A 13,269-nucleotide genomic window follows, 5' to 3' on the forward strand; every position below is an offset into this window, starting at 1 on the left:
TCAAGGCAATTAATATCTCCATGATAAAGTTATATAATAAAGGAAACATTCATAGTATATTATTGGCGGAGCAATGAACAATATTTATATCATCATAATAATGTCAACACTGACCAATGATTTAACCAAAAATTGTGATTTTATTGTTATGGGAGGTTGGAGATGGTGATAGTATAATACTACTATAACAAGTTAATATATAATGTGGAAAGCTGAGGAATCCAGAAACAACAATATGAAGATATTAAAAATCTGAAGAAGGCTGCCTCTGGGGAAACAGACAAAGGGATGGAGTCAGGGGACTACTGATTTTATTATAAGACTTTTAGTACTATTTGATTCTTAACAATGTACGTATTGATATATTACTTTGATTAAGAAAAAAATAATAAAAAATATTTAGGGCATACCAACAATATTAGTTTCTTCCGGGAGAAAAATTGTTTAATCATTATGTTTGACTTGTTGATTATAAAAAATATAGTAAAATCTTACTAAAATGGGATTTTCTAGAAAGTGGATGTAATTACCCTAAAGCAGTTTAGATTTGGCCCCCCCATTGAGAATTGTAGCTCTGTAAATACCAAAGGGACTAACAAAACAAGCAGTGTTATATGAAAGACAGTCCTATGTGTGGCCTGCACATCAAGTTCTGGGCCTGAAATAGGCCCGCACTAAAGATGTGGGGTGTGGAGTTTGTGTTTTGCCGCAAAGCTGTGGTTGTAAAACTTTGGCTTTAGGATTAAAGATAGGACTCTGTGTGACATTTGAACCTTGGTTGCTACTCCTACCCCATAGCTAGTGTTTCTTTCCCTTAATAAAATAAGTTGATTTCCTTGTCCCTTGGAAAACCTCCAGACTGCTTTCACTCCCTCAGACTGTGCTTTCTGGAATCATTTGCACATATCACATTTGTTAATTTTAGCTCTTGACTTAGTGGCAGTAAGACTTAGGCAGGAAAACAGACCATCACCTGATACAGAAAGAGGCCTCTTTTGGAAATAACAATAGTTATTGTTTATTGAGCACCTTCTCTGCATTGGGCACTTTCCATACATTATTTCCAATCTTCATAACCCAGTGAGAGAGCTACTCTTAAGACCATCCCCCAATTTTACAGACTAGAAAATTGAGTCACTTGCCCAAGCTGTCACAATGAGAGGCAAGTCTGAGACTGAGAATAAGTTTGCGAGATGTCATACCTCATTCAGTCTCCACTGTGTTGCCTCCCCCTCCCACCTGGTTTCCCCATACCAGAGTCCCTGGACCTTTCTGACACTTGACCAATGAACAGTGTTATCTCACTGAAAATGTATGATACTTAAAGGGTTGCATGTATGCCCTTTACAGGGGCAAAAGTGGGTATGATTGATGTGATATTCTAAGCTGCATTCTCCAGTGGGTTGGGCCCACATCACTAGGGAGGCTGGCAGTCTCTCACTGGACAGTGTCTGCAGAATCAGAGGATGTGGGCTTTGTTGGCATGTGAAATAGCATACACATACCTCAAGATCTTTGCTCTTTCCTCCTAAAGTTATTAACTGGGCTGGAAACAGTGAAGGGATCAGTCAGATCTGGGCCCATCTGGTCCTGGGGGCCCCAAACCAGGCACCATGTCAGATTCATCTGTCTGCCTTAAACTCCCACCCCCATCCTGCTGCTCCCAGATGGAGCTTCCACATCCTGCATCTGTGTCCTGCTTTCTCCCCTTGACCAACTTCTGTGGTGGGCCCTTGTCCACCCGCCCACCCTGCTTTTAAAAAAATAGGACTGAACTCCAAACTTTAAAAAAATTCAATCTGTATCCAAAATTTTCAGAGAAGAGTTCTCTTTTGGTAACTTGTTTAGAGTTATACAATTTCTTTAACTCAAAGATTGCTTTCAAATGAGTAAATTTTAGAAATATCCGTCCCTGTTTGTCCTATTCCCAGGGAAAATAAGAAGCAGCTCTTCCCACTTCCAAAACAGTGGTTTTTAAACTTAAGTATGGGGACTTCCCTGTGGTCCAGTGGTAAAGAATCTGCCTTCCAATGAAGGGGACGTGGGTTCGATCCCTGGTTGGGGAACTAAGATCCCACATGCCGCGGGGTAACTGAGCCCGTGCGCCACAACTACTGAGCTTGTGCGCCTTAGCAAGAGAGCCCGCGTGCAACAACTAAGACCCAGTGCAGCCAAAAAGAAGAAAGAAAGAAAATAAATAAATAAATATAATTTTAAAAATGTCTAAACTTAAATATGCACACAGATCATCTGGGGAACATGTTAAGATACAGCCCGCTCCATATATTCTGATTGTGTAGGTCTAGAATGGAGATCAAGAGTCTGCATTTTAAGTAAGCACCCCAGGCGATTCAAAATAGGTTGTCCATGGACTGTACTTTTAGAAACACACAGCTCAGATCACATACTTTAATTAAGAACCTTTATTCTTTCTTTCTTAATATTCTTAATATATTTAAAAATATTCTTAAATATCAGTAGTTCTAATTCCCTGAATTGTTTTAAGACATATTTTTCAATAGTTAATGATTTTTATTTCATCCTCTGGCTTTGCTACAGTTATCCACCTTTCACTTAAATTGCAAATTATGTCCATTTTGGAAAGTTCAAGGGCTTTAGCCCTTACTACTTCTAGGTGTGTGAACCTGGACAGAATACTTAGCTGTCCCGGTCCCTGCTTACCCCCCTGTTTCCTTACCTGTGAAATGAAGTTAAACTACACAAAATTCGTAGGGTTTTTGGGAAGCTTGTGCCTGGCACATATTAAAAGTTTATTCCTTTCCCAAACTGAGTGTAATGTAGCAAACACGTTAGTTCACAGTCTTTTTAATTTCTTTGTTTGTTTTCCTTTTTTTTTTTTCTTCTTTAAGTTAATGGCTTTTAGGTTTAAGGTTGCTTAGAGGGAATCCTTCTCAGGCCTTTCTTCATTCTAGTAAGGAGATTGAAGCTCTCTTATTTGCTTGTAACAGAATGTTTTTTGTATCTTGTGAATAAGCTTCAAAGAGCATCAAAAGCCAGATCTGGAAAGAATAGTACTGGTTTAATTTGGTGGTGTGCAGCTTGAGGATGTTTTCAATATTCGTTGCTGCTAATTCAGAGTGTTTTGCCAGACCTGTTGATGTATGGTTTTATAACTTAAGTTTTAAAAGATTTGGACACGGTTTATAAGCATTACTCATTTTAAGAGTTTTTAAAGGGATAAAGTCATTTTATTTTATTTTATTATTTATTCATTTATTTAGGCTGCGCCTGACCTTCACTGCGGCATGCGGCATCTTTTTAGTTGCAGCATGTGGACTTCTTAGTTGTGGCATGAGGGTTTCTCTTAGTTGCAGCATGCGGACTTCTTAGTTGCGGCATGCATGCGGGATCTAGTTCCCCGACCAGGGATCAAACCTGGGCCCCCTTGCATTGGCAGCGTGGAGTCTTACCCATTGGACCACCAGGGAAGTCCCCAAAGGGATATGGTTATTTTAGACTCAAGAGCAGAATATTAGTAACAGTCATTAGCTTTTTAAAATAAACTTACATCCTAATATAAAGTATAGCACATGCAAACAAATACCTGGGCCTGTATTAATTGATAGAATTCAAGGATATGGTTAGAATTGCAAAAATGTCCATTAACATATAATCCTTTGCATTAAGGTGCCTACTTGAATATAGCCCATTAAATCTTAAATGCTATATAATGACAGACTTTATTATAGTCTGGTCCAAAGACCTTTAACTTTCTAAAATGGCACCAACACAGTAGTTTTCAGCTTATTTGTAATGGTGGCACCCTTTGGGATTTTATTTTTGGCATTACACTGGAGGTTGAAAGTTTCAAGTAACACTAAACAAGTTGGCTATCATTACAAACAGGCTCTCTAGCAGAAATGATAGTGGCTTCCAGAATCTAGACAGCATCCACAGTCACTTGTCACCTGGTGGCCCTGTAGCCCTGTGTCTCCAGGCGATGGGAACTGCTGTGTCTTCTTAGGTGCTCATGAGGCCTGACCTGGTACTACAACACAAACCATAGGTCCCTTACTTGCAGTAGAAACACATTTTGTACATGAATCAGAAACTGACAGGACATCTCTGAAAAGTTAATGACGCCTTGGCTGAGAAACCCTGTGATATACACTAGTCACATCCAGTCCAATCCTGAACTGTCGGGTACTAGTTTTGGCAGACCTGAGTGAAGATCTTGTTACTTAGCCATTCCTGGTGTACTGAAGATACCCAGGTTTCTGTCACTGCAGGTTAGGCTAGACCACGAACGAGTCCAGCTTTGCCTCTGGAGCTGATCACCGTAGCTGGGGTCTCTTGACAAAGGCTGCTTCTGAAACATATGACAACCTTAGTTATTTAACCAAAGATATAGATATCCAAAGCTTTAATTTACTTGGAATTTATTCTTGGTGGGAAGGGGCTGCATAATCCACTGGTTAGGAGCTTGATCCTTGGAGCTAGGTAGACCTGGGTTGAGTCCAGCTCTGCCTGTTGCCAGCCATAGGACTTTGGGCGAGGTGCTTGACTTCTCTAAACTTCAGATTTTTACCTGAAGAATCAGATAATAATTCTGTTTTCCTCACAGGATAGTTGTGCAAATGCAATGTGGTAATGAACAGAGGGTGCTTCTCACAAGAGTCTGACTCATAGTAAGATCTCAATACATGTCAGCTGTTAGTATTCATGTGCTCTAAGATGTGTACTAACTTAATTTTTCTCCCTATTGCAATTTAGTTATCTAACACTATTTAGATAACTTCACTTTCCTATAGTTACTGAAATTTATCTGATTTTATTTATTTATTTATTTTCGGCTGCATTGGGTCTTCGTTGCTGCAAGCGGGCTTTCTCTAGTTGCGGTGAGCGGGGGCTACTCTTCGTTGAGGTGCACGGGCTTCTCTTTGCGGTGGCTTCTCTTGTTGCAGAGCACCGGCTCTAGGTGTGCAGGCTTCAGTAGTTGTGGTGCACAGGCTTAGTTGCTCCGTGGCATGTGGGATCTTCCTGGACCGGGGCTTGAACCTATGTCCCCTGCATTGGCAGGTGGATTCTTAAACACTGCGCCACCAGGGAAGTCCCTATCTGATTTTTATTAAATTATTTGATATGATTGGATTCCATATGGTTTCCCACTGATCTGGATTTCCGGTTTTGTGCCAAGGAACACATTATTGTGATTATTGTTATTTATTATGTTGTTATATGTTATGATATTGTCTTATCATTAGTTATAAAAGGATTTGAGCCAAGTACAGCAATGAAATGGGTTTTAAACAATGGCCCCCATGGCACACACCAAACAAGGGGAAGAGTTCTCTGTTGAAGAAAATGAGGCTTCTTAAAGAAGGGACACAGGCCATGACCCTGATGAGTTCTCATTGTGGAGACTAAGCTCCCTTTACAAATTATCAGAAGTTATGTTTGAATTTGAACTCGCCCATCTCTTTTGTCTCCTAGTCTGGATGTATGATTTGACAAATGTGTTGCAAACTTGTGTAGTTGTAATGTGGGTTGCAGCTCTCTGATTATTCATTCCTCAGACGCCTATTGAGTTAGCCTGAATCACAGTAAGCTCACTGAGTATAAATGAGACCAGAATTGATAATTCCAGAGGAATCTGCATTATTCACCAACAGTCTAGGGACATAGGGTTCGCCAGGGCACCGCGCCCAGTGGAACTCACTTGGCCTTAAGTGGTGCAGGTTGGGGGCATCTCCTGCCACAGAGATGCAGGCCTGCCCTCCCCAACTGCCCTAGTTGTCGGTGTCTGTCTTGGGGTGTTAGGACCGCACTTCCCAACGTTGAGAACCCGTGAATGCCGCGCTTAAAATAACCACCCCCTCTTTCCTTAACCTAGAAATTGGCGGGGCCTCGGTTTCGGACCGCGGTAACGGCCCAGGGCCGGGCTGGGCCCTGAGAACGCCGGGAAGCTCTGGGTCCGGGCGCGGCGCGGAGAGGGTTAAGGCGGCGGGGGCGGGCCTCGCGGGCCGGGCTCCTGGCCCTTTGTTAACAGGCGCGTCCGGAGCGGAGACCGAGACGCGGCCGCGGCCACGGGCGGGCGCGCGGGGCGGCGGGGAGGCGGCATGGCGGGGCCGCGGGGGCCCGGGAGGGCAGGCGGGGCCAGCCGGGAGAGCCGGGCTTGAGCCGCGCCGCGGAGCCAGCCCAGGGCGCCGGCCTCGACGCCGCCGGCACGCGAAAATGTTGGAAATTTGCTTGAAGTTGGTGGGCTGCAAATCCAAGAAGGGGCTCTCGTCCTCCTCCAGCTGTTACCTGGAAGGTAAGCGCGGGGCCGGCGCCGGGACTGGGTCTAGGCGGCCGCGTGTCCGCCGCCGGGCCTTCCTAGGCCTCGCCCGCCCGCCCGCGCGCGCTCCCTCCTCTTCCTCTCCCTCCCTCTCCCTTTCTCGCCCTCTCCCTCTTTCTCCCGCTTTCTCTTTCTTTCCCTCGCCCGCCCCTGGGCGCTGCCGTGAGCCGGGAGGGTGCGGGGCTCCGGCCCCCGCGCGCTCACCCCGGGAGAACCCACGTCGGGAGGGCGAAGTCGCGGGCCCCGGGCTGCGGGGCTCTGCCCGAAAGTTGGGGAAAGCGAACTCTATAGGCCTGAACGGCCTTGTGAGCCCACGTTGTGGAATTTCCACCGTTAATTGGGAATTATGTGTCAAAAAGGTCAACCCGTGTTTGTGAAACATATGATTTTCATTAAGTCTCGTGTACAAAGAGAACACGGCTCTACCATTTATGGATACAGAATTTCAAGTGATCTTTCTACTCCCCCACCCCCCCACCCCTTATCTACGGACCACGACGAGGTCTTAGGAATTCTCTCACTTTTGCGGGTGAAAAGAAAAGTTACACCGTATTTTAAGAAGGCATTTTGAATGAGTCCAGGGTACTTGGGAGGGAAGAGGGTAACCTCCTGTTAAGTTCCTTCGATAAAGCCTCAGAGCCCGGAGCGGTTCACTTTCGCCCTCTTTCCATTCTACTCTCCTTTTCTTCTCTAATCCCATTTTTTTTCTTTCCTGTTTATTTGTCTTTGTTTTCTGTCTTAGTAAGGTGACAACTGAAAAAAAAAAAAAAAAGCCAATTGAGTATGATGAGTGGCCCTCATTTTGTAGCTTCAGGATGAATCTGAAATTTATCTGATTTGGGGACTGGTCATCCCAGACTGCTTGCTTTCAGCAGAAAGGCTAATTGTACTTCAGAGATGTAATCCTGCTTGCATTTGTTTGTCATTTTCATTTAGGACTTGAAATAGGAATAGAAATGTAAAGCTCATTTTAGAACAAGTAGGATTTCTGCTGCTGTAGTGCCATGAAGTTGTAATGTTTTTCTTTTTAAAATGAAGGCGAAATAAACGGAGGCCTTGTTAATCGTCTAACCTATTTTTCTTTTCTTTCCAACTTTTTGACTTGAGGGTCTGCCTCATGTCACATACATGTACAGCTCAAACCATAAACACCAGTGATACAGGTGAAACCCGTTGGCCCCTCTTGCCATGAGATGTGTATATTGTTAGCCCAAGGTTAGTCCCTTGGAGAAGATGCGTCCAGATGGAGTGGGCTCACAAAATCTAGCATTTAGAGGGGAAGATGGTTGATTTGTCCCTAAAAGTTGGCATCTGAGCAGCCAAAATCATCTTCAGTTAATATGTTGCTTACTTTCCAAGTTGCTCAAAATTCTGGACACATTCTCATTTACATCTGTAACGAGTTAGTGTTAGGCATTACCATCTCCATTTTGCAGATGGATACTTAAGGCAGAGTAGATGAATGGGCTTTTGTAACTGCAGAGCTGGAAGAAAGGTTAGGTCAAAGCAATGCTGTGACATTGTTTTGTTTTCCTGGGAGTAAACAGGGGATTTAGTTCTTACCTGGCTGGTTTAATTATTGTTTTGGGGGAGGGGAGGCAAAATCTAATGAGTCTTGTTCCAGCATGTCTTGAAATACTGTTGACTGTCAAGTCTCAAAAAAAATAAAAGTTCTGATTACAGCAGACTGCCTTGCATTAAGGCTTCATCTAGGAAGGTATCACTCTAGGAATTCTTTTTTGTGACTGAGTTTTCCTTCTTTCATTGTTATGGTTAATCGGAGAAAGTAAAGGAATTACTGTTTTGTAGTTGAGAGAATTTAACAAACCTCAGTGATTGTTTCTTAAAGACTGCATGTGCTATTAGTCGCTTGGGAAAAACACTTGCCAACATCTGGATAAGTAATCCAGGCTTTTTGCTTTTACTGACATCCTCAATCAATCAGTCAGTGTTTAATTGACATGCACTAGGGACCCAGGCATCCCGAGTCACGGAGAAAATTGAATATGGTCAAGTTTTCCATTCTATCAGAGAAAGTTCAGCCATAAATGCAACTTGATCATGCATCTATTGCTACTTGGGCCTAGCTGTCAAAGCAACAATTATTAAATGCTTACTGTGTTCCAAGCACTGTTTCAGCATTCTATGTGATTTAATTTGCTTATTTTTCATGACGGCCCTTTGGTTGCTTCCATTTTATAGATGAGAAAGCCGAGGCATCTGAAAGTTAGGAAACTTGTCTAAGGTCACAGAGCTAGCAAATGGTGGTGCTGGGATTTGAACCCTTGCTGTCTGGCTCCAGAGAGCCCAGTTTTAGCCAGTATACGCTGTACCAGCTGTGATTGTTCAGCTCCTTTGTAGCTCTCTGTGGATGTTAAAATGGTATCTTCAGAAACACTCTAAAGCCTGAAACAAGGATATTCTTTTTTTTCTCTTTTAGAAGCCTAATACTGATAAAAATGATTACCTTTAGCAGTAGATGTATATTAAAATAGCTGTACATCATAAAAAATTCTAAATAGGAGAGTGAGAAGAAAATTCTGTCCTTTATCCAGTTTCCCTACCCAGAAGCCTCACTTGAGTTTATGTGTCCTTCTAGAAACATTTTATGCATATATAAGCATTTATAGCATTTAAATTTTGTGCTCCAACTTTGTGAAAGTGTATGTTTATAGCGGTAACTATTCACCATGACCACATTTTGCTTTACAATCTTAGGTTTACTTCAAGCACTGAATTTTCTGATTATTTCTTCCCTCTTCTAGAGGTGTGAAAGAAAACATGAACATTAGCCAATTGAATTCTTTTTTTTTTCCACTTTACTTTTCTTTGTTCATGTATTTGTATTTGCATACATTGTGCATGAATGTTGTACATGGACATGTTAGTTCTGTACTGTGGAATCAAAAACTAATGTCTGTGAAGTGAACTCTTCTTGAACTTTCAAAACTTATTTTAAGGGCCCACTTTTAAACGCTTCTTTTCAGCAGTTAACTTTCTGGTGAATGCTTTATGTGGTGCCAGCCACACAGATACACTTTTAGAACTTATGCCTCAGAGAAGCTTATGCTCTCTTTCTAAATACTCTCTTCTGAGGTCATCAAATACTTCCCTTGTTTAGTAACAAAGAAAATCTGAAGCTCTTTCTGCAACCAAATAGAAAGCCAGTCAGTCCTTTTCATTTGGGGTTACGTTGAAATTGTTGAGCATTTATGATGTGACAGTTCTTTGGCACCAAGCACTTCATAGACATCCTCACTTCATTCTCATACCAACGCTATGAGGTTTCTAGAGAAGAGGAGGAAGAAGGGCCCCAGTTCACTTTGGTTGGAAATACTTTTGAATGTGGAGTCAGGCGATCCCAGTTTTCGTCTCTCAGCTTTTCCGTTTTCTTACCTCTAAAGACCGAGAGAACAAACATTCTGTCCAGCCCACCTTCAAGGATTGTTTTGAGGATCTAGGAGATGATTCAAGGGAAAGTGTTGAGACCAATGAAGTGCTAAATGTATGTATTTATACTGATGTGAGGTTCTTTTGAGATGTCCTTAAGTCAAGGCAGTGTTATGGCTAGGGTATTGCCAAGGTCCCATTCTCACGTGAAGCACACAGCTCTTTAGCCAGCCCGCCTGGGCTCAGAGGCCAGCCTGGGCCCAGATGCCCGTGACCATGGGCATGTTGCTCTCTGAGCCTTGGTGTTCTCATTTTTAAAATAAGGCTCATAGTAGTCCCTACCTTCTTGAGTTGGGAGATTCACATGAGAGATTTCATTTAAATTGTTCAGCACAGAGCAAGATGTTTGCAAATGTTAGCTGTTGTTATTTTAAGTAAATATTTCACAGTCTAAAATATTGGCATTGCCAATTTCTCTAATGGCTGAAGTGTGATGGTAGAATAGAGAGCTAAACCCACCCATAGTTTTTCTTGTTGTTAAGAAAACAATTTGTTTCCAAGTTTGCTTTGATGCATGTAATTAATACTTCCTGTCCTTGGTTTTAAGGAAAAGTATCTTCCCTTCCTCTGACCCTTTTTTTTTTTTAATAAATTTATTTATTTTTTGGCTGCGTTGGGTCTTCATTGCAGCGTGTGGGCTTTCTCTAGTTGTGTTGAGCGGGGGCTACTCTTTGTTGCGGTGCGCAGGCTTCTCATTGCAGTGGCTTCTCTTGTTGCGGAGCACGGGCTCTAGGCACACGGGCTTCAGTAGTTGTGGCATGCGGGCTCAGTAGTTGTGTCTCGCGGGCTCTAGAGCACAGGCTCAGTAGTTGTGGCGCACGGGTTTAGTTGCTCCGCGGCATGTAGGATCTTCCCAGATCAGGGCTCGAACCTGTGTCCCCTGCACTGGCAGGCGGATTCTTAACCACTGCACCACCAGGGAAGCCCTCAAATCCTTCTTTCTTAATCCACACCTTCGGTACTTTGTTATACTGTATGTTGGGTGGTGGTGATAGAGAAGACAGACAGAAGGGAGAGATACAGACAGACTGGGAGACAAAGACAAGAAGTCAAGATAAGAGGGAAGGAAGGGGTGGGGGCTGGGACAGGGGCAGAGGGGGGATGGGGGGCGGCAGGGAAGAGATCCAGAGATGAGAAGGAAAAAGAGCCAGATCGTGAGAGAGCAGTGCTGGAGACTTAGTGAGACCGACAGACTGACAGACAGACAGGTGGCTGATGGATGGATAACTGGAGGGAGAGCAGGTGAGTGACTTCACCTCTGTTTCCACTTCCTGCCCTCTCAAGTGCACTCGGTACTAGCTGTTATTCACTCACGTTCAGTGGCGTAAACTTTAGCCTTATTACTCTTAAATTCTCTTTGGAGACCTAACCCTTATCAGTCTCACCAGTCCTCAGATTTACCTAATAGCATTGTACATTGAATACCTTAACATTTAATTTAAAGGCGGGCCATGAGTAGAATTAGCCGTTGCTTTTTGGAGCCAAAATACCTGTTTGGGGGCCATGTTCACTTAGTCCAATTAGCAGTAGGAATAATAATGGCTAATGAGACATTCTGGGGAACTTGCCTGCCATTGGGCAGCCCCTTCACTTAAGTCAGTCGGGTCTAAACTGGCCCAGGAGCCTTGATGATGCTTTAAAAGAGAACAGGAATTGTGAAATGCGTGCTTTCAAACCATCCCAGGCCTGGCAGGCAGAGGGGAAGGCTTTCAGTCTGTTGCAAATGGCCTGTGACAGAATAAAAATGCCTTTATGGTTAGCAGGCTCACTGTGGACAGTTTGCATCTGGGCCAGTAACAGGGATTCATGGAACCTTTCTTCGCCCACAGACAAGAAGTGTGTGGAGGCATCGGGATCTCACCGGGTGTCTGCCTGTTGGGAGACTGTAACAAATCCTATTTCTTTTGAAAGCACAGAGAAATGTACTTTCCTGTTACACCTTGTTTTAGGATCTTGGCCGTGGTTTACATTCCATTAAAAAGTTACTGTATTTCCTAGATCTTTATAAAAGTTTTCCTGGTCAGGTTGCATTTGCTTTTCATCTTTACTGTCTGTCATTTCTGCTTTTCTTATTTCAGGTTAACAGATAATTAAGGTGCACTCTTCAATCGTGACTTAATATTCTTACCTTGTTGCTAAAGACAAACAAGTAAAGGGTGTTCCTACAGTTGAGTTCATTTTAAGAAACACTGAGCGGTGCTGTGTGTCCTGCATTGCATTAGGCAGGTGCTGAAGACTCTGATAAGAATGCTTGGTCTCTGCCCCAAAGGAATTCACATTATTGTGGTAACAATAACAAGAGAAGGAATAATTATCCTGTAGTGCAGTGCCCTGGTGCCAGGTACCACTCCCGCATTCGTGCAAAAATTCTCTGCGTGCAGTATTCGTTGACCCCTCCTGACGGCCCAGCTAGGTTGAAACCATCGTGCAGTTGAGAAACTGAGGCTCAGAAATTAATATCTTAAAGACGTGGTGGGCTGAGATTTGAACAAGGCTTGTCCACCCTGGAGCCCAGGCTTACTGTACTGCAAGGGACATGGGAACAGATTCCTTACTGTGTCCCTATCAGACACCACGTGCTCCCCAGATGAGGTGAAGGGGAAGTAATCAGCGGGAGGAGAGGCGGTAGGGAGGCAGAAGGACCCGTCAGAGGTTTCCTAGAGGGCGTGAGGGCGCAGGATACGGAGTGGGCTGGGAAGGCATTCCAGGGGGCGTGACTGGCCCTTGTCCAGGTGCACACAGCTGAGGCAGCAACAGGGAAACTGCAAGGCATTTGGGGAGGCTGGGTGAAGAGTGGGTGTCGGGGGGAAGGTGCCGCTTCTGGAGCGCGGACTTCTCCTGTAGAGGTGGTGGCAGTAACAAGCCCAGCCGTTTTCTGAGGGCCCCTTTTAGTCGCTAGGAGCAGTGTCGCCTGCACTATCGGCAGACTGCCAGCTGTCCTGCAAGGCACATGATAGCACTGTTCCTTCTGTTGCCACAGGTGACAGTGCTAGTATTGATAAATGTGACTGAGCGTCGACAGGCAGAGCTGCCCCCCAAGGTTTCTGTTCTGCCTCTTGGCCAGCCGCCATCTCAGTGGGTTTTAACAGAAGAGTGACTTGGTCAGATCTGCATTTTAAAACGACTGCTCTGGTGGCAGCGTGGAGGCGGAATGCAGGGGGTGGGGTCAAAGGGGGAAACCAGTCAAGGGTGTGGTGGGACATGGAAAGTACGGGACTGATCAGAGGTTTGGGAGGGAAAGTGGCCAGACTGTGGGTGTGCACTTACTGGGATGAGAGGGAGAGGGAGGGGGTGTGAATGATGGGGTTCAGAATTGTTTGAAGACGGTAGGGTCTTATTTTATATTGGTCTTTATACTTCATTTTCAGTAACTGTAGACTTCTTTGACAGTAGGTTCTTAGAAGATGACACAAAATTCCTTTTATTTTTTGGCTTTCTGGTGGAGGGAGGGGGGCAGGGACCGTGTATCTTCAGAAGGGAGCGCTGTGTATCTGGACTGCTGATAGGGACAGAGGTTAGGA

General features: G+C 44.1%; 1 protein-coding gene across 5 annotated transcripts in view; it reads left to right on the top strand.

Annotated features, from left to right (window-relative positions):
• ABL1 (ABL proto-oncogene 1, non-receptor tyrosine kinase) overlaps positions 1–13,269 on the top strand; it is a gene marked incomplete at its 5' end in the record, with an annotated part of 132,703 nt that overhangs the window by 83,882 nt on the left and 35,552 nt on the right. The window contains one exon of one of the 5 annotated variants that reach the window (XM_082400720.1): positions 5,677–6,274. The exons of the other annotated variants lie outside the window; for them this stretch is intronic. Within the exon in view, the coding sequence (XP_082256846.1) occupies positions 6,196–6,274 (79 nt within the window). Of the gene's footprint in view, positions 1–5,676; positions 6,275–13,269 lie in introns of those variants that run through there. 5 annotated transcript variants of the gene reach the window in all.

The sequence above is a fragment of the Balaenoptera borealis genome, assembly GCF_965194805.1.
Source record: "Balaenoptera borealis genome assembly, chromosome: 8".
NCBI classification, from domain to species: Eukaryota; Metazoa; Chordata; class Mammalia; order Artiodactyla; family Balaenopteridae; genus Balaenoptera; species Balaenoptera borealis.